We start from the raw sequence: 22,453 nt of genomic DNA, 5'->3' as shown, positions 1-22,453 counted from the left end.
GGAAGGGAAGAGAGTGTGAAGAAACACAAGGAAAACACTGGGGGCACAGATTGGAATCATGCTGCCATAAGCCAAGGTGCATCTGGGGCTACCAGAAGCCGGAAGAGGGGAAGGATCTTACCCTACCGGTGTCAGCGGGAGTGTGGCCCTTCTCACACCCTGATTTTGGACTTCTAGCCTCCAGAAAGAACTGTGAGACACTTTCTATTGTTCTAAGCCACTCAGTTTATGGCACTTTGTTACAAGAGTCCTAGGAACCTAACACAAGTACCCACCATGTGCCATGCCAACGAAAGAGACAAAAATCTCTGCCCACATGGAGATTAGACTCCAGTGCAGAGTCCACAAACTAGGGCAACTATTTAGTTATATATTGTCCATAGCTGCTTCCACACTGCTACAGCCAAATCCAGGAGCTGGGACAGAGAGTGTATGGCCTACTTAAAGCCTAAGAGATTTACTATCTGACCCTTTACAGAAAAAGTCTGCAGACTTCTGGTCTAGTGGATAAGGACAGACAATAATCAATACATAATAAGCTACTTAGTTCATCAGGCAGTGATAAATGAGCGAGATGAGAGCGCTAGGAAGCTCGGAGGAAGGGCTGCCAAATCACCAGAGTGACCGTCACAAGACGTCCTCAGCCAGAATGTAATGCTTGAGTCAAGGTCAGGAGGGGGAAGGGAACAAGCCACATCTACAGAGGAAGTTGGATTCTAGAAATATTTTGAAGACAGAGCCCATAAGAGAAACCAGAGACAGTGAGCGAAAGCAGACGGGGGAAGAATTCCTTGGAGTGAAGTAAAGCAAGGTTATCGGTGAGCCTTTTTGAGCAGCCACCATCCATCTTCCCTGGGACCTGAGCAACAGGGGAAGGCCAGGGCTAACCTGGAGGCCCTGACTCGCACTCCCTTTGGCCTGGCCCAAACGCTGTCCAGGGGGTTCCGATGGGAGGGAGCAGGGTGACCTCAGGCTGCAGACCGCCCAGCCCTCCTACGGGGCAGCCAGGGTAGGAAGACAGAGATGGGCAGACTCATAAGCCATTGAGGACTGGAGGCTCCCAGACCCCGACCAACGTTCGGCAGCTGATGAGGAGTGTGAATGCAGACCCCACTACAGAGGGCAGCCGACAGTGGAGGGAAAAGGAGCCGAGATCAGTTCACTCCAGACCAAGGATATGCATGGGAGAGTATCAGTGCTTCTGTCCTATGGAAGGCTGGTGGGGTTCTGGTAGGAATAGTAATATAGTTCCAAGGGGTCCTTTTCAAGTCACTTTGCTCAGAGACTGCTTCTGACAGCCCAAGGGAACAAATGGTTAAGAGCGTGTATCCCTCCACTATGTGTATGTGGGGGATGGGGGGCAGAGGTAGCAGCCCTCTGCCTCACTTTTTAGGGTGACACCTGAATAGTCCAGCAAAGTGCCCCCCACCTCCCAACCACCTCATCTTCACATCTAATAACCTCAAGTCTGGTAACTACACAAAAATTCATTTCAAATCACAGACGCTTCACAGCCCAGTAAGGGAAATGTCGTGAAGGCAGAGGCAGCCATCTTGAAAACTTCAGCCCGCTCAAATATGGCATCCGTGACTGACAAGGATGCTTTCTAACTTGGGCTGGTTGGGAATGAAGGGCCCTTTCTCCCCTGGAGACCCATTTTCCTGTATTTCATTCAGAGGGAGATGCTCTCTCTTAGAATGAAACACCATACAAGTAAGCAGGGCTGCTGAGAATGACATTACAACTAAAGAAACCAGTGTCGGTTACCCCCAAAGGTGGAGTCACATAAGGAAAGCCTGGATCCAGATACAGGAATTTGAGGGCAGCGTATTATGCCCATTCACATAACAAACTATAATTCCTGCCACTCCCAGCTGTCATACTTCACTGACTAGAAAACATGAACACACAACACTATGAGTTGAGGCAGAAGGAAGTTCAGTAAGATGCTCTTCTCCTTCTTTATATTTTTTTCCACATATATTTTTCTTAGCATGGGAATTCCATAAATTTTAACTCTTGAAAACACATGACTAATCACAAAGGTAAACCTCTTTACGAGGTGCTGGGTTTTATAGTCAGCATCACCCACAAAACTCTGCCAGTTGACCTGGAAGCCAGCATGTCACAAAACACGGAGAACTTCAGCCACACACAGATTTGCTACCCATCTAGCTGGTTTGATTTCTGAAAAAGTCCTGCTAAATGTTTCACGTGCCCCTTCCTGCCATGGCCCGTGCCCTCCATTTTCTTCACTTAATAAAACAACAGGCTGGTATATTTAGAGTGCAGCTGGGAAGACGGAAAAGACAAGAAGGGTGTTGACAACAGAAAACAACAATGATGATGAAAAGAGTAAGGCATTTGGGATTATGAGCTATATTGGATAAGAATATGTAATTGAGTAACTGGACGTACTTCTCCATTAGGCACGGTTGTATAAATCAAAATTGAAATGGACTCGTAAAAATCTCATCATACTAATGTTGTTAACTAAAGTCTATAATGAGAGAAATTCATGTTTTGCTGATGCCTATGGGGCTCCATGTGAATTCCCATCATAATGGACGGCCCCTGCCCATGGTCACTGGGCAGGCTCAGTCTGTGAAGAAAAACAACAACCTATTTATCTCCATCAGGAATCCTGCCTCAAACAGCCACCCCCACACTGTCTATCCCTTCTCCAAGCTGGAAACCTTGGAGGCCTCCTTGATTACTCCCTCAATAAGTGAGTGCTTACTGAATAAAATTTCCCACTCATTGAACACTGCTACTTTATTTTTTAGAGAGACAGAGTGGGGAGAGAGAGTGTGTGTGTGAGAGGAGGAGAAAGACAGAAGGAGGGAGGGAAGAAGGGAGAGAGAGGGAGAGAGAGAGGGAGAGAGAGAGAGAGAGAGAGAGAGAGAGAGAGAGAGAGAGGATCTTAAGCAGGCTCCACCCTCAGCATGGAGTCTGAGTTGGATGCTCAACTGACTGAGTCATGCAGGCACCTCGAACACTACTGCTTCTTAACACATAATAAGGGGGGAAAAGCGGGGGGCTGAGGTACACCGTAGATCAGGGGTTCTCGACCTCAGCAGCAGCCATCTGGGGCTGGATAGGTCTTTGTTGTGAGGAAGACATGATCTTGTACATTGTAAGATGTTCAGTAGCGTCCCTGGCCTCCCCCCACTAGGTGCCAGGAGCAATCACCATTACCACCACCCCCAGCTGTACAAAAAGAAACTTCCACACATTGCTAAGTGTTCCCTGGGAGGTACAGCAGTCACCCCTCTGTTGAGACCACTGGTGTAGAGAGTGACAGATGGCCTCATAAAGGGGAGTTCAGGTAAAATGAACCGGACTTGTTTCAGAGCCCATTAAAGAATCCAAGGAAGGGCACAGTCCTCTCCTGGCTAATTCTAGGGGTAGCAGTTGAACAGATGATGGCACAGGTGAACTGGTACTTGACCCACAGCAATGACCTGTACCAATGGACATCGATGTACCATGTACACTCAGTTTTGCCTGACTGCCATGGAGGTCTACCGTGACAGGTTGCTTTGCCCCTCAGGTGTGGCCCTAAACGTCGTGGAACGTAAATTCTATTGCTTCACTTGCCCATCAGCCCACAGAGCATTAATATCCTCCTTCTACTGCTCCAAGTCCCTCTGTGTGCCAGGTGGATGAGATGGGTCTGAAGCCCTGATGCCAGCAGGCCTTCGATGCACCAGCTGCGTCATGAGTCTACCACTTTGACAAAGCCTAGGACTGTGAGTCTTCATCCTTCCATGACGCACCAGCCATACCAAGGTCATGAGGACCAAAACTATTTCAGAGAGGCCAACCTCACGTCTTCGGGTTTCAGGACAAGATTGCTGCATGAAGGCTCTTCCTGCCTTCCAAGATGAAGCAGCGGTCTATTCCATTGTGAAACCCTTAATCGTTTCTCAAATCCAAAGTGACTGAATAAACGTGCACGCCAAGGATTCATAGCTTACAAATAGACCACGTTCCCTTCCAAGCACAACCAGGCCTGACCCTGCTTAGCTTCCGAGATCAGACGGGATCGGGCACATTCCAAAGGATATAAAAATGCTGACTCAAAGGGGCATACGCACCCCAATGTTTATAGCAGCACTATCAACAATAGCCAAATTATGGAATGAGCCCAAATGGCCATCAACTGATGAATGGATAAAGAAGATGCAGTGTGTGTGTGTGTGTGTATACACACACACACACACACACACACACACACACACACACAATGGAATACTACTCAGTGATGAAAAAGAATGAAATCTTGCCATTTACAACAACGTGGATGGAACTAGCATGTATTATGCTAAGTGAAATAAGTCAGTCCGAGAAAGATAAATATCATTTGTGGGATTTAAGAAACATGCCAGATGAACATAGGGGAAGAAAAGGAAAAATAAGAAAAACAGAGAGGGAGGCAAGCCATTAGAGACTCTTAAATACAGAGAACAAACAGCACTGCTGGAAGGGTGTTGGCTGGGGGGATGGGCTAAATGGGTGATGGCCATTAAGGAGGGCACTTGTTGGGATGAGCACTGGGTGTTACATGGTAAGTGATGAATCACTAAATTCTACTCCTGAAACCATTATTATGCTATATGTTAACTAACTTGGATTTAAATTTTAAAAGAAATAGACCATGTTCCAAAAATACATCTGCCTCTAAATCACTTGTTTGGGCAACACAACATATCCTTCTTTAGAAACAATGCACGAAGAGACAACAATACCAATTTGCATTTGTGTAATATGTTTTCACTTACAAAGTACATTCAGATCCATTATTTCATTCAGTCTGTGAAATAGCATGTGAAATATTTGGGGGTTATTGTTTCCAAGTTCAGAAGAAGAAACTTCAGTTTGCAAGGGATATAAATGAAAAGCAGTCCATAAGACACCATCCAGGCCATGATGTTCTTGACCCACAAGGACCCTGGGGAAATGCCCTCATCATCTGGACAATAATGATTCTGTTGGAAAATATTCCCGGGCGCCGTGGGCATGCCCTTCTGCTGTTGACTCAGCGACTCTCTCTCTCTGTTTCCCTTCCATGATGCAGCTCTGTGCTATCCAGAACTTCATCCAAGTCATCGATAAAAGTAGACCACAAGGGAGGGCGCGGGACCCAGCATTATGGCTCCTAGTGGCTTCCCCATCAGGAGGGCCTCAAGACCCTGAACTGCACTTGATGCATCTACCTGTCCAGACCATGCATCAGCCTCTGTTTCCCCTACACTCTTCACGCCCAGCTCCAAGCTGCTGCTAGAGGCTCATGAAGCCCAGAGTGCGAGCTCTAGGAGGGTGGTGGGTGGAGCTGAGGTTGGGGAAGGAGCAAGAGAATCCAGAGAAGATGTCCATTTAGGAGCCCCCCTCACCTCTGGACTCATCTGCTGCCTCAGGACCACTGGAATGAATAGCTAGGATGAGGTGAGGAGGGCACAGAACCACAGGCAGCAGAGAAAGAAAAGGAGGAGGAGGGGAACCGCCTGGTGGCAGCAGGAACCAGGCAAGAAGAGGAGGGACAAGCCCCAGGCCGATCGTGGAAAGCCACACGGATGGGGAATCTGGTTTGGGGCACATATAATTCAGTTTGCTTAAAGCTGACACACTGGCGCTCCTCCCCAAAGCTCCTCAGACTTCATCAGAAACAAGAGACTTGCAGGCTAACGCAGACTCCTGGCCACCACTCAAGACCTACCCCCAGAGTCGGCCTCCCAACTCAGGGTGGCCTGCTCCAGGTGATGTGAGGATTGCCCGGCAGGAAACACGGCCCTAGATCCCGCGCTCCTGGCCACCCCACGTCCTCTGGACATCACCTCTGTGTCTGCTCCCTGCTTGCTGTGACAGGTGCAGGCCGTGAGCTGCAGCTTATCTGTAGGAGGAGACGGCGTGGTTTAGTCTTATTCCAGTCCCTCACTTGTTTTGTGTTATTTTCACTCTTCTCGGGTATTTCAGGAGTCGTATGTATAGGTAAGCTTCACCACAGCCTTGGAGCAGCTGCTCAGAACGTGGCTGGCACGGATGCCCGGGCTGGACACATCTTTTGGAAGTGTCACTGTGGTGAGAAATACGTCCTTGCGTGACAGATGTGAGATGTGACGGGAGCCCCAAATCACCTGGCACTAAGTCTGCAGGCTGAGGCAAGTGATCTGGCAGGGAAATCACAGTTGGGTCTGAGGCCGCGGGTCTGCCGTCCCGGCAGGACCTGAGCACGGAGGAGACGGTGGGGCTCCGAGTCTGCACCCAGCAAGGGCAGTATGAAGGTCAGAGCTCCCTTGAACAGGCATGTTTTCTTGAAAACTGCAGCTCCTGTTATTTCAGCCTCCTCTGGTCTGACGGTGGGAGCTTGGTTCTCCCTGAATAGGTGCCTTGCTATACCCATCCCTGCAGGACGGTGTCAGACAACCATGGGGACGGGCCCCGGGCAGGGACTCACCTTGCCAGTGATGCTTGTAGTCACACATGCGGGACAGGGCAATCATCATGGCGCAGTATAGGGGCAAGATGGCGGCACAGAGCCGCCAGCTCTTCCCCCGCCCACTCTCAGTGAAGCAGTGCAGCTTGCCAGCCAAGTAGAACGTCGTGAAGCCAAGGCCAGAAAAGGCAACTGCCAAAGAGAAACAGCAGGTGTTACTCCAGCAGGCGGTAACGGTGGCAGGGACGCGGCACACACCGGGCATCCTATCTACCATCTTGCGCGCCCCAGGGCCAAGGCATGCTGGCACCAGGCACCATCTAGGCAATCTGTGCTCTTGCTAGAACCACGCTGGTATGAAACTTTTAACAATCAGAGTGGCTTTCCAGGCTTGTGTGTGATCAAGATCTTTTCCTTTTCTTTCTCTTTCTTTTTCCTTTCTTTCTTTCTTTCTTTCTTTCTTTCTTTCTTTCTTTCTTTCTTTCTTTCTCTTCCTCTCACTCAACAATGATTTAATGGGCATCTACTGTGTGCTAGATGAGCCCTACTCTAGGTGGGGGAACAACACAGCGCATCAGATCCTTTCTCCGTGTCAAGGGGCTCACGGTCTGGTTGAAAGGCATAGCCATGTTAAGAGAGAATTTTAATATAATGCGTTGAGTTCCATAAGGAAAACATGGTGCATGGAACACAAGACCGTGAAGGTTGCTTAGATGGGAAGGGTGAGGGAAAGGAAGGGATTTGGGGCTTGGTGGCGTTCACTGAGATGGAGCTGTGTGGGATGCGTCTGATGGAGAAGACGGCGATGAGAAATGCCTTGTTTGCGTCCAGAAATTAGGGTTATTGGTACTTAGACTTGCAAAGACCACTCCTGACTATGCCAAGCCCATGGTCAAAAGCGTGGAGGCCGGGTGTAGCATACATAATCCCCAAACTTTTCACCCAGTCAGCTTTAAAACACAGTTGGAACTCAGTGAGGTTTAGACGGGGTCTTCTGTGGGTTTACAAGAACGGCCCTCCCCCCTGGCTGTTCATGGAGTCACCTGAAAAACTTAGGAAGCTTTACAAAATACTGGCCGCCAGGTCTTGCTGCCAGATATCCTGTTGGTGATGGTCTACTGGTCTGGAGCATGTGTATGAGTGTGAGTGTGCAAGAGTGCATGTGTAGGTGGGAGTGTATGCATATATATGAGTGTGTACGTACAGGTGCCGTGTGTGAGGATGTATGTACATATGTGTGTATGTATTAGTGTGTGCGTATATGTGAATCGTGTGAATATGTGAGTGTGTATAAGTGTGTGAGTGTATACAAACGTGTATGTGTATATGTACGAGGGTGTATGTGTGCAACTGTGTGTGTGTGTGTGTGTGTGTGTGTGTTGGGTAAGTGTGTGCATGTCAGTAGGGGTATACGTGTATATTATGAGTGTGTGTGTATGTACGTGTGTATATGTGAATGTGAGTGTGTATGTATGTATACGTATGAGTACGTGTGTGAGTAAACGTGAGTGTGGGAGTGTGTACGTGCATACTCCCCAAGTCATTCTAGCGTCAGCCAGGATTGTGCTTAGGGCGCTATCGTGGAAGCCGCAGCCCCTGCCTTCTCCAGACACCAGCCTAATCAAAACGTTCCCCTTGCTGGGACAATGTTCCTGGGGGGCAGAGCTCCTTGGTAACTAGCCCACACAGGGACTTGGTAAAACCGGGACTTGCGAACACTCCGGATGCCAGGATGCCGGTGACTTTGAGAGACTGCCCGAAGCCCGAGCAGAAGCCGCAGCATCCCCAAGTTTGTTACGGATGCAGAACGTCGGGCCTGCCCAGACCCGCTGAGCCAGATTCTGCGTTTTGTAAGGTCCATAAGTGACCTACGTGTACCCTCAAGTCTGAGAAGGCCTGGCCTGAAACACAGTCATCCTCTTTATAACACATCTCTAAGAGTCATACAAGAATATGGAGTGTTCTAGAAGATATTCTGGTCGAGTTATTCATAATTATAGAAAAGGAGAAGGTGATGAACACAGAAGCACAGATAAGCAAACCGAGATACCTCCACTCAGTGGACTACGATGCACCCAGGAAATCACGGCACTAATACAGCACCACAGACGACACTTATGGTACATTAAATGAAAAAAGCAGGACCTCCAATTGTAGGTTCAAGATAATCACGTAAAAATAAATGAACGGCAGCTTTACCAAATTATCTCTGATAATAATGTGTCTTCTTAAAAGGGATCCCCCAGGTACGAACGCAAGCCTATGCCAAAGCAGAATGTTTTCAACCAAATTAAAGAAGGGAAGAGGGTCCCCCCCACCTTTTAAACATACTATTAAATCAGGTTTATCTCAGGAATAAAAATGAAGCACTTAAACATTTCTGAATAATGATTAGCACTTAAATAAACAACAAAGCAGTGCCAATACATACCGAATATTCTGTTTGAAATGAGAATACGTAAGGGGCTTCACTGTCCAGGCCTGTTCTACATTTTTGCTGGGGTGGAAGGTTTTTAAGTGATTCATGGGCATTCCAAGGTGGCCCCATTTGGCTACCATTCTCTCAAGCACAATGGGTTCTTAATTTCCTGTCCTTGCCCACACTGCTGTTTCTTCTATTCATTTATACTCTCCCCTGAGGTCCCAGAGTAGGAGGGAGATGCTGGACAGTTGTCTCTGGTGGGTACTGGCCTCATCCTGAATTCTTACAGGCGAGTAATGGACTTTATTCAAACCAGACAGTGTAGCAAGTCTATCTGGCTGATTACACTGAGCGCGGGAGCCTAAAAGAACTGCCCTGGGGCTGTGTGAAGTTATGGATGAAAGTCTCCAAGATTTCAATCAGAGAGGCAGCTCTACGTGCTGCCAAACTGGCATCTCTTGGGAAAAGAAACGGAAAACAAAAAAGTCAACGAGTATGAGGGGAATGATGAGCAGGAGTTTGTATGTGTCCCCATAAAAAAAATTGGTTTGGAGACTTTACGACGGACATGTCCCAGCTCAGGCAGCCAACGCCTCGAGGCACAAGATGGGCAAGGGAAGGGGCTGCTGAAAACCCTCCAAGGTCAAGAACTGGGGTGGGTGGCTCTAGGCCAGACCCTCAGCCTACACTGGACCACCTCCCTGTCCCCCAGGAACTCAAATTTGGCCAGCTTCAGCAGTGGTGGGCTGGGACCCAGTCTTCGGCAGGCAGGTAAAATGACCTCTGTCCCATGTCATGGGACTCATGCTACAGCCCTCGGGAGTGCTGGAGTGTCTGCTTCTCTGAAAAGGAGCAGCCATTCCAAGGCATATCTTTAAAGGCTGGGCTCCACAGTCCAGATCCTTGGCCACCCAGCAGCCTCTGCTCTTCTTCCACACATCCTACTGGGCCTTTGGGCAGTATTTTTTTTTAATTAAAAAAATTTTTTTTAACGTTTATTTATTTTTGAGAAACAGAGAGACAGAGTGCAAGTGAGGGAGGGGCACAGAGAGAGGGAGACACAGAATCCGAAGCAGGCTCCAGGCTCCGAGCTGCCAGCACAGAGCCTGACGCGGGGCTTGAACTCATAGAACTGTGAGATCATGACCTGAGCCGATGTTGGACGCTTAACCAACTGAGCCACCCAGGCGCCCCCGGGCAGTATTTTTAAAGCAGCGCTGTGTGCCATTGCTTTGCTAGGTGACATGGCAGGCTCCAATTTCATGCTAAACCTTATGCTTGTCGCTTTCTCAGTGACATTTATACAGCGGTTGAGCCAGCAGAACGTCCTTTGGCAGAGAGCTTCTGGGGCTCCGCCTTGCGGCCAGGGAGGCCCATCTGAACCACGGACACTATGGCCACTTTGCATTCCTGCTTTTCCAAAAGCTGTCTGGATAAGAACCAGGTTCTGCGAAATCACACTGAACTCATGTGATCCCACATTTTGTTCTGCACTGCCTCCTGTGAGGCTGGGGGTTTGTGATGAGAATGTAATCTTCTGGGAGCCTTCCAGCCCTGAGATCCTGGGGCTCCCCAAGGCTCAGATTCAATTTGACTGCGAGAAAAACAAAACTGGGAAGTTTTTAAAGAAATGCTTTCCAAGGCTAGCCAAGCAACCAACACCCTATTCTCTCAAAGAAACGCGCACTTTTGAGACACTGCAGGGCTGGACAGCCTTTCGTGCTCGTGTGGAACAGGTGACACCCTGTGCGTTCTGTCTGCCCTTCCCCTTGGACATCGCCCCCATTTCTAGCATGATTAAGGAATGGAGCTGAGAACAGAGCTTTCAAGGCTGTGGACATTTCAGAAGATGACGATCACAGAATAGGGTAAATGCATTCATATTTTGCTAACATTATGGACAACAGAAATATGATCAGAACACTCCCAAGCCAGTGGGCAAGGGGATACTGAGACTCTACCTGTCCTTGGGGGCTCTGAATTGATTCACTTTCCAAAGTCTGAAACACACACACACACACATACACACACACACACACACACACACACACAGCAATCTATGTGATAGAGCATACACCCCTTGCTTTCAGAGCCCGTGGCGGGTTTTCTTAGCTGGAAATAGTCAATTGTAAATATTTATATGGTGATCTGGCTGTGAAAAGCAAAGATGTTCTTGGAGCCTCTAAACTAGGAAGCAGATGAAAGAGGATGATTTCCCGACCCTGTTTCTGGCGCTTTCAATGCTCGCTTGGCTGTGGTCAATGAGAGGAGATAAGCAAAGCGTCACAATACAAGCTGCCCGTCCAGGACGTGACGCGAGGCACATCCCCTGAACAGGGCTCTCTGCCTGCCTGGTGATTTTGAAAAGGAATCACTGATTCTTCTCCCAGGCTACACAGGTGAATTGCCATAGGTTTATGAGTCTCCCTTTGCAAAGAAAGTTCTATTTATTTAGCTAGCTTAGATGAAATAATGTGGCTTGCCTTTCCTCCCCAGTTGACTTTTAAACCAAGTGGAAGACCTTTGGACCCCAATGATTGCAAGAAATAAAACTGGCACCCAAAAAAAAAAGAAAAATCTTTCAAAATAAATGAGATAAGAAGCAAGGAGACAGATCCTGCTTTTCATGTTGTGCTTTCCATTTGTGCCCTTTTTAATAAATTTCTCCCAAACTGATCATTCCTGGCACCAAAAATGGAATTGCACCCTGATGAGGTCATCTGTACAAATTTTCCATTTTATGATGCTCAAAGTGTTAGTATTTTCTTTTTCAAGAGAGAGAAGGGCAAGACCAGGTGGCTGAATAAATCTTAATACTGAAAGGTGCTTTGAGGAGAATGCACCCCTACAAGACCATCTCTACAAGACCATCCAAAAGCAGCACGTGGGAACAAACCTGCACACTCCTTACAAGCAGGACAGTGCAGCTGGCAGAGATCTGGGTTCTCACCGTGGCTCTGCCATTAACTGAATACACGAGCCTGGGCAAGTCACTCCCTCTCTGGGCCTCGGTTTGCTCTGTAAAATGAGAGACTGAACCACAGGGGCCACCAGGTCAGAGAGGAAACATGAGTCAAGTAGTTGGATATTAGAGGTGACTTTGTGCAGCAGAAAACCTTCCTGGTCTGTCTTTTATTATTCCACTGTTGCTAGATACTCAGATAAGAAACACTTCACTTTCTGAAAACATCAACGGCTCATCGTGATGGTGAATGCCAACTAACACCTGGCCTCACTATTGAGCGACAATTGGGAGTGGGGAGGACTGGAGAAAATGGGAGAACACCTGCCTGTTTAGAGATGCAGCCTTCCCTGTACAGCAGCCGGTGTCTGCCACGTAGAGACGTGGGCTCTGTGTTCCTAGAAGTTTCGATCTTCTAGCACAGGAGGGAAATCCCGAAGTTGACGGTAAATGTCTCCCTTTTAAAATATGAACAACTCATCAAAAATTACGACGGTGCAGACCAAGCGAGCCTGGTGGGTGGGCCAACAGGGCAGGATCCACAGACTACTGGTCTGATGGCTCACCTGACCGCTGCCTTCCAGCACCAGCGGTCTACTGTTAAATGACCCTCTAAGCCTGAGCTGAAAATTACAAGTCAACTTGTCCCTGCTCCCCACACCACAGCAAAGAAGCACTTGAGTTTGCGATGATTTTTGTTTATTTTTTTTTTAACGTTTATTTATTTTTGAGACAGGGAGAGATAGAGCATGAACGGGGGAGGGTCAGAGAGAGAGGGAGACACAGAATCTGAAACAGGCTCCAGGCTCTGAGCTGTCAGCACAGAGCCCGATGCGAGGCTCGAACTCACAAACCCCGAGATCATGACCTGAGCCGAAGTCGGACGCTTAACCGACTGAGCCACCCAGGCGCCCCGCGATGATTTTCGTTTAAACCAACAGCAACACCATTTTAAGCTGGGCAGGGGATTTGGGGACTAGACAATCCATTGAACAGCAGGGACTACAGACAGTCCCCGACTTACAATGGTTCAACTTATATTTTTTGACTTTATAATGGTGGGAAAGAGATATGCATTCAGTAGAAACTGTACTTTGATTTTTCAATGTTGTCCTTTCCCCATGTTTGTGACATGTGATACGATCTTCCCTCGTGATGCTCGGCCGCCCAGTCAGCCCCGCGCTCCCCAGAGCAAGCAACCGGCACACGGCCATCCTGTTCTTCACTTTCAGTGCAGTGTTCAACAAATCCCGGGAGATATTCAACACTTGATTACAAAATACGCTTTGTGTTAGATGATTTTGTCCAGCTGTAGACTAATATAAGTGTTCTGAGCACATTCAAGGGGAGTGGAGTGGGGAGGGGGGGGTCTAGGCTAAGCTATGAGGTTTTAGTAGGTCAGGTGCATTCAGTGCATTTTCAACTTAATGGTATTTTCAACTTACCACGGGCTTATCGTGACATAACCCCATCATAAGTTAAGGAAAGGCTGTATTGTGTGCTGTTGAAGAGTGCGGGCTTTTGAGGCAAACCCATGTGGTGTTCAGCTCTGCCACTTAACTCCCATAGAAGCTCACCTCTTGGGGTCTCCGGTTCCTTGTTTGTGCAATAGGATTTGCAGCACTTGACTTACAAAGTGATCTTGCAAGTCAGTTAACGAGGAACTGTAAAATGCTTAGTGTAGCACCTGCCGCCAAGCGATCTCCCGCCTAAGCCTGCTGGCTACAGCAGCAGCTGCCGTGCATTGTCTTGCACAGGAATGGTCCATTCTGCAAGAGAAGCCTTCCCCAAGTCTACTTTGTCATCTGCAGCTCTTCAGTTATATAACTGCATGCTTGCTTGGAGAGAATTCTGGGGCTGGGTATTCAGGCTGTTACAATTCTGCAGCCTCCAAGGCTCTCAGCAGAGATAAAATGATCTTAGCTGGTAAAATGAACAAACCTGAAGACTCAGTGAGATGAGTCAGTGGATATATCTTTCTGATCCCACTTTGAGGAATGCCTGAAGCTCTCAGATGAGAGGATCGGAGAGCCAGGAGGCCATGCCCCCATGCTAAGTGACCCATCACGTAGCTTTTTTCCTAGGATTCCACAGTAACAAGCTTCACTGTGTTAGAATCTACTCTAATGTCCCCGTGGCCCCAAATCCCTTAATGTGACTAGTTTCTCATTCATAGTTTCAATTTCATAGTTTCTCAATTTACAGTTCAGCCTAGCCAAGATGCCTGCTCTGTTTTCTATTTTAGGACAAGTGAGATTCATTAATATTCTAAGCTACTGGTTAAGAGATTTTACTTAAAAAAAAAAAGAAGAAAGAAGATCACCACAAATCTTTGTGAGAATGTGGATACACAGTGCATCTGTAGCCTAAAACCATTCCGCAGAGTTTAAGGAATGACAGCTATTTATTCCGCCTGAAATTATTGGCAGATGATCATTCGCGTCTGATTTAACAACCCAACCAGAGTTACAATTTCAAGGGTCAATTTTGATGAAAACCACAGAAGAGACTCAGTACACACTGTGATTTTTAAAACAGCCTGCCTCTCCCCAGTTCAGGAGCAACTGAGATTACTTTGCTCTGATGCAGGAGGCAACAAAAAAGTCTATTTTTGCTGGAAGAAAGAGAACTCTCAAAATCCCTGAAATCTTTTGAATCTTACATCAATCAACGATTCTTCTAAAATTTCTTTTAAGAACAAGAGTTCATCATGACAAATATAATTCAACAGAGCCTCAAAAGTATCAATTAGCTCAACTAGATGACTTAAGTGAAAAGACTTAGGTCCTGATTTATCTTAGGAAGCATCTATACATAAGTGCTTTGCTTTGCTTTTATAACCCGGTAGACATAGATCCCACTAGACTATGACCTCCATGAGGGCAGGACTTACAATACCTTCTTCACCCTCCTATCTGTATACTCTTACAAACTGACTGGCCCCAATAGATATGTGCTGAATGAAGAAAGGACTGAGCCCAAAGGTATGTTATTGCCATCCATTCCTTCATTAACTCTCTCAATGCATATTTATTAATGGCCTCTCGGATCCAGGGACTTTGCTGGACCATAGCGATAGGAAGATGCATAAGACCCCGTTCTTGCCCTGGAGAAGTTTTATTTGTGAGAGGAAAACTGGGAAAAACAAGGGAAGCTCCAAGGAGGAAATAGAACTGGAGCCTGGAGGACAGACAGAAGGAAGGGGCTGTAAAAACCACCTCAGTTATCTGGAATCCAGGGCTTAAAGTCATTCAACCCTGTGGTAGAACTGTCTGTGACTAGGCATGATCACAGTGCCTGTCAGCCTCAGACAGAATTGCTTACTCTAGCACCATCAGCCTTAAGACTTAACAAGAATTAGTGTGCTGATGAGAAACTGAAAGCTGTCTGTTAGACCAGAGGAGACTGGGTAGACCCTAACCACCTTGCGGAAGGTAGGCTGAGCCTGGGACTGTTGAAGTCAACACCACTGGACTGCTCCAGAGGGATGGAGAAAACCATCTTGACCCACTGTAGGGAACCAGGTGGCCAAGAGGACCTGAGACTCCAGAAATATGAAATTAACTGAGAACCTATAGCAGATCAGAGATGGAGTTTAATCTAATAAATGCAGGTGAGAAGTGCTCAGTAGCACAGCCGGGTGGACCTAGATGGGCATTCTGACCCCACCACCTCCTATGTGTGTGATCTAGGGCAAGGTGCCTAACTTCTAAAACTCAGGCTTGCCATCTAGAAAATGGACATGCCAGCAGCTGTCCAATAGAGTGATTGGGAGAACCAATGATAGAGTGTCCATGATACGTTGGGCAAAGTGCCCGGCGTGCATTAGGCTGTCGATGATCTGATCCCTTTTACCCTCCCTCTCCTTTCCTACTTAACGCTCTTCTCAAAATGCTGCTGCCTCCCCCCAAAGTGAACCTGAAAGTGTGGAGGAGGAAATGAAACAGACACACGTGCAAAGATAACGAAGATGCAAACTCAGTGGTTCCACGAACACGATGGTGTCTGATCCATTGCCATTATATGCCCCACACCAAGAATAGCGCCAGACAAGTCACGGGTGCTCAATAAATACACGTGAATGAACAAATTAATGAAAGGAAGAAACGGTGGTGTTATGGAAGCTAGACCAGATGATGTATATTCTCGGGGGCGCTATGGGAACGCAATGATGAGCATCCCTTTTCTGCCTAGCTAACTCCTACTTGCTCATATCTCAGTTTAAATGTCACTTCCTCAGAGGCCCTCCCTAGCCCCACCAGCAGGTGTAACAGGCTCTTACTGTACCTTGTACCTGTCCTTCATAACACTTAACCCAATACGCTTATTCTTGTGACTGTTTAGCGTCTATCTCCCTTCTACTAGATCCTAAGCTTTATGGGGACAGAGGCTGTGTTCCCCACACCTGCACTCACCAGATGTTCAGCAAATGTGCATAGTGAATGAATGGCTGAAGATCTGATAAGCAGGGAAGGTTTCACAAAGAAGGGAGGGATGCACCCACTGACAGAAGGGGTAGAGTCAGGCACTGGCTCAGAATAACATATGGGGTGGAGATGAGCTGGGGTGTTCATTCTTGCCACATCCCACCCTCCAGACATATCCACAGTTAGCACCCCCCCCCCTCAAACACACGCACGCCTGCACACACGCATGAGCGCACATGCACACTTCCTACAAGGTTCATCCTACAAGAGTGGCCCCAGAATCCTCCTGGGATCTTCAGAATAGAAGCCCCTCTCTTCCCCAGGGACTGACACCCAGCTCCCAGATATCCGGGCTGGATTCCAGGGAACACCGGGAGATGCTCGCAGAGTTCTCAGATGAGGTGAAGCTGTAGAAAGGGAAGCAACATGAGATTCCAAGGGCCTAAAGGATGGACAGGCAGAGTGGTGTCTCCATAAACTAGAGAAGAAGGAAAGAGAAAATAGTGCGGACTTGAGCAGGCACTAGGGATGTTCTATCAGAAGGACAGCAAGACGCTCAGACATGGGACGCCTCCATCTGCCAGGCACTGCGCTAGAAGCGTTCAGTATCTGGCCTTACCTCATCCCCAGAACAACACAGAGACATAGGTAATAGGCCCATTTCATGGATGAGAAATGGAGGCTCAGCTAGGTCGAAATATTTACTGAAGGTTAAGGCAGCCCTTAGAAACAGTGAATTATTTCTAAATAGAGCAAGAAACCAGAGTTTCTTAGCATAATTGCGGTCATGGCACTGTTAACTGCCTATTTGTGTTTCACACCCCCTGTAGGCATGTACCTTTCAGGGTCACCACGGAAGCCCTAGGACCCAGCATGTCGCCTGGTGAGAAAAGTAACCAATACATAGTAACTGAATGAATATGTAAATGGTAGAGACCATTTATTCACTTCACAAATGTAACTGGACTCTATTAGGTACTCTGGCAACAGGCCAAGGTCCTTGGGGACGGAAAAACATCATGGCCATGAAAGGTCATGCCCTCCATCCCCTACTTCTAAGCAGGGTGATACTCAAGCTTCCTGAGCCAGACAAGATTTCCATCTCACGGTAGAAATGAGTGTGCAGCTTTGTTTGAGGCTGAGCGATGGGGAAAAGGAAAGGGAATCACAAAGCTCATAATTAGTCTGTAAAGCAAATGTCAGAGGCAGGAAAGGCAAACAGAAAAGGCAGACTGTAAGCTCCTTGCAAAACCCCAGTCTGCATCTTCAAATAGGATTCTGTTCTGGAAAAAAAAAAAAAAAAAGGAAGGAAAGAAAGAAAGAAAGAAAGAATCAACAGCCAACTCAGGCACAATGTGCAAAAAAAAAATACAGAGGGAGCTCCTAAGAAACTGGCTTTGGGGGAAGAAGGTGATGGTTCTTCAGTCAGTCCCTGGAGACAAGATCCCAGGAACAGGGAAATCATCCGCAGAGGAAGATTAAGGATTTTTTAAGTGACAGAAGCCACTCTGGCTCCCCCACCCCCCACCCCACGCTGCTTGATGACCAAGTCTCGTTAGGAATCATAAATGCTACTCCTCGCCCTAGAGAGAGCTATGAGGAGTTGCCACGATGGAAGTGGTTTGCCCACCAGAGCATCCTAATCTCCAGAAGGTCTAAATCGCCAAGATAACTTTTGCTTTTTTCAGTCGTGATTAGATACGCCACAATGATCTGAAACATGAATATGAAAATACGCCCTCAAAAGGGAGAGATCACTTCTTGCCATAATACCATTAGGGAAGCTGATAAAAACATGGGCCAGATGAAGATGAAGATAACATTTTAATGAGAAATCATTTTACTTTCCCTCCCAAGGCCTTGGCAGCACAGAAATTTGAGGGTGAAATTTCAGTAGTAACGTGCATGGTTTGACAAGCAACTAAGTAGGCAGTGGCCATGAATATGCCCAGTGCGTCCGTCTGACCAGCCTCTCTGTGGGGTGCACGGGCTTCAGGGGAAGCCTCTGAAGTCTGAATGATGGCTACCGCCCAGCCACGCTCTAAGGAAGTGACCTTCTACGAGTTGTTATAACACCTGCATATGATTTGTTAGGGAAAAACAACCCTCCTAACCTGCCCCCACCACTAGCTCTGACTGGGGAGCTCAGTCCACACAGGAGGACAACGTGTGAGACAAAAGAAAACATACACATTGGCCTCTGCCTCTGGTTCCGAGCACATAGCCCCTAAAGCCCTTGTAAATTCCTAAGTGGTAAGTACCAAGAGTGTCTTCTGTTCTATTGAGCAACTCTGGGCGGGCTCCTGGATGGGGGCTGGTCACCAGAAAGACCAAGCCATGATTAGAACCTTGGGATTTTCAGCCCCATCTCGCATTCTCCAGAGACGCTGGAAACAGAGTCAATGATCGATCATGCCTGTGTAACGAAGCCTCCACAAAAACCCCCAAAGTCCAAGGTTCAGAGAGCTTCCAGGCTGGTGATCGTACCGGGAGGATGACCTCAACTCCATGGAGACAGAAGCTCCTGGGCACTGGGCGCTCCAGACCTTGCCTCATCTCTTCATCTGGCTGTTCGTCTGTAACCTCTATCATATCCTTTAATAAACTGGCAAATGTTCAGTGTTTCCTTGAGTTCTGTGAGCCGCTCTAGCAAATCAATCAAAGCCGAGGAGCAGACCATGGGACCCTCAGATTCGTGGCCAATCGGCCAGGAGCATAGCGACCACCTGGATTAGTGACTGGCATCTGAAGTTGGGTGGGGACAGTTTTGTGAGACCGAGCCCTTAACCCACGGGATCAGAGGCAATCTGCAGGTAGAGTGTCAGAACTGACTTAAATCGGAGCCCCCTGGCAGAGAACTGCTTGGCTGGGGAAGACCCCCCCACATCTGGTACCAGCAGTGCCGTGAGCATGACAGCAGAGCAAGAAGAGTGGGGACGCAGGAGGAAAGACCTAGGTTTTGTACACAGAACAGGCCCAAATGGGCTCCGCGTTAAGATCTGCAGGCCCCGGGGTGTTTGGCTCAAATGCTGCCCCGCAGACTGGCCATGATGGGTGCTGACCACGACCCACTGAATCTTCTCAGCCCTGCAGGAGAGGGGCGAGGGGAAGGCACATGGACCTCATGTGACATCCTGTGCCCGGCGAGGGTGTTGTTCTGGTTACTAAAGAACACTGCAGCCCTCCCAGACTCAGGGCCGAAGAAGTGACTGGGTACCGGAGGAGATGGCTTCCCAAGCTTCCCTCGTGTCCTGGTTTCCCTGACAACAAGCCTCCATCACGATCCATGTTAATTTCTCACTTACATCCCTAAGGAAACTGACCATAAATATGGCAAGAGCCTCATTTATTTGATGTATGCAAAGGCTGTCCCCCTGTTGCTGGCCCCATCCAAATTAAAAAGATTTGTTTACGTTCATACAAGAATTGTGGGTTCTTTTTTTATTATTATTAAGCTAAAAGGGCCATTTAAATTCGGGAAAGCAAAAATGCTGATTTTTCATCTCCTGTGACCTTAGCAGACACTGCTAACTGATCAAGGGACTCTATCAAGAAGCCAGCTTGAGGCTCAGGATCTTCCTGAAGACACCTGTCCAAGTACCAACTCGCCCCATGCAACAAATTGAAATCCAGTAGCTGGCTTCTTTTAAGTGATTTAATCCAAGACAGCACAAAATAGAACTAAAATAGAACTCTGCCAGGTGTTACCAGGGCAGAGTGGTGTCCCCCACAGTGGTCTTTCCCATTTGCCAAATGGGGACAACAAGATCTGCCTCACCCGAGTCTCAAAACCATGAGTTTTGCAAAAGTACCTCGTAAACACAAATTCCATGTACAAATGAAAGGGAGAATTAGAAACGCTGAGGAAACAGATGAGAAAACTCGCAGCTGGCCTCGGACCCAGATCTGTCTGCTTGTCAGCCCGACTTCGGTCTCCTTTACCGATACAGAAATAGCTAACACTTCCCAAGTCCAGGATTTTATTTCCAGCAGTGTGGCAGACTATATATCCTGACTGAAATAACTCCATGTTGAATGAAATACAAGGACAAGGCAACAATCTTTTAAACCTATCACCGAGTTGACGCAAAGAGAATTAATGAAAGCAAGGTTCCCCCAAATGCCAGGAAAGCCCGGGTCTTAGATACAAGATACGTTAGATACAGTAAAGCCAGCCTGTGTCCTGAATGTGTTCACGGAAACCTGCAGACCTCGAGCCTCTGCTCTGACGTTGCCATGAGGCACAGGGGTGAAGGGACATGGTCTCAGGCTTATCCAAGGTAGAGAACATAACAGCAGCCTCCTGGATGAACCTTAGATCTCAAAGGCTTAAGAGTAAATAAGGAGGAAAACAATAAGACTTCCCTGTCTTCATCTTTGTGCTGTGTGGCGAGATCTCACAACTCTAACACCTCTCTCACAGATCTCTGCTGCCTAATTCATGCTCCTCATATGGTCCCCACAAAACCTGAAGTGGAGAATTGATTCTGGATGGCCCCGGAGCAGGTAGGGCTCTTTGGCAAAATTCGTCCTCAACCCAGACATGAAAATATTCCCCAAAACAAAGCTCTAGGAAAAATTAAAAGCCCAGACTAAGGAAGCTCTAAACACAAAAAGATTTCAGAGCCTCTGGAGGAAAAGCTGACTCATAACAACTTCAGATAATATATGGCACAGAATATAAAATAATTATTTGCGATGTGTTTAAGGAAATTATAGGGAGGCATGAAAATAAGGACAAAGAACACACACCATAAAAAATAATGAAGCAGATTTCTTAAGACCAAATAGAATTCTATAAATAAAAATATAGAGTAATTGAACTTAAACGCTCAATAGATTAAATACACATGTGAGACAACACTGAATAGAGAATCCATAAATTGGAAGACAGATTCAAAACTTTTCCAAAGTGCCATTAGAAGAAGGCAGGCAAAATATGGAGAGGTCACATGATGTGGCTAATCCGGTGAGAAAGTCTAACCGGAGTTCCAGAGTGGAGAAGAAGACAACAGAGCAAAAGGGAGGAGAGATATTCAACCAGATAATGGCTGGAGTATCTCAGAATGGTGACAGACACAAGCCTGAGATTTAGGGAGCCCGGTGAATCTCACACAAGATACGTGAAAGGAAACCCATGCCAACACACAGAATAATAAAACTTGGTGACACAGAAGAAAAGCAAGAGGCTAAAAGCACCCAGAAAGGAAAAACAATACTAACACAGAAGCAGCAGTAAGACTTACAACTGACTTCAAAAATGCCAGAGGCACTGCAGCGAGATAACAGCAAAATGGTGCCTTCAGAGTTCCGAGAGACAGGAACTGTCAACTTAGAATTCCACTGTTGGTAAAGCCATCTTCCGAGAACGAGATCAAACGAAGAAAATTTAGAAAAATAAAAAATAGGGCATTTACCAAAAAAGAATATCAGAGAAGGACATTTAAAGGTTCTCATTGAGGCAGAAGGTGGACAGGCTGAGACGGAAAATCGACGGTGAGCAGAGGTGCTGGTATGCACAGGGGTTACACATGCACAGGTTGTACATGGGTTACACATGCATGGGTTGGTGGTTCTGTTGGGGGAGAGAGAAAAGGAATCAAGCTAGAGTGAAGACCAAAGATCTACCAGATAAATGAGAATCCATTTATCAGAGGGAAAACATTCAGGGTCTTCACATTCAATGTTGAGAACAGAAACGCACCTGGGTGGCTCTCTTGATTTCAGCTCGGGTCATGATCTCATGGTTTGTGAGATCAAGCCCCACATCAGGCTCTGGTCTGACAGAGTGGAGCCTACTTGGGATTCTCTCTCCCTCTCTCTCTCTGCCCCCCCTCCTGCTCATGCTCTCTCTCTCTCAAAATAAATAAATAAACATTAAAAAATAATAGAAATAAACGTTCAGATGGGAAAAACAAAGATATTAAATAACTTGAGACTGTGCTCACTGTGTGTGCTAAACTAGAGATCTGATAGACCTTCTAAACAGAAAGGAGGAAAATAATGAAAAATCATAACAAAAAATCATGCAGGAAGGGAGGAGAAAACAGTACATAATGAATGATAAAAATAAACCCTCACATATGAGTAATGGCAACAACTGTAATTAAAATTAGCTCCGGCTAAAAGTTCAAGAAATACATACATAAAACAGAGCACAGAGAATAGAAAAAGATATAAGTAGCAAATATTAACCAATAGAAAGC

At 47.0% G+C, this 22,453-nt stretch overlaps 1 protein-coding gene across 1 annotated transcript in view; it reads right to left on the bottom strand.

The window, feature by feature from the left end:
- The window catches only part of PLPP4 (phospholipid phosphatase 4), a 125,931-nt gene that overhangs the window by 4,815 nt on the left and 98,663 nt on the right, over positions 1 to 22,453 (bottom strand). The window contains exon 6 of the mRNA XM_042908997.1: positions 6,458 to 6,628. Within this exon, the coding sequence (XP_042764931.1) occupies positions 6,458 to 6,628 (171 nt within the window). The remainder of the gene's footprint in view (positions 1 to 6,457; positions 6,629 to 22,453) is intronic.

Source organism: Panthera leo, chromosome D2 (genome assembly GCF_018350215.1).
Source record: "Panthera leo isolate Ple1 chromosome D2, P.leo_Ple1_pat1.1, whole genome shotgun sequence".
Taxonomy (NCBI): Eukaryota; Metazoa; Chordata; class Mammalia; order Carnivora; family Felidae; genus Panthera; species Panthera leo.
This window is presented reverse-complemented; position numbering and strand designations above follow the sequence as displayed.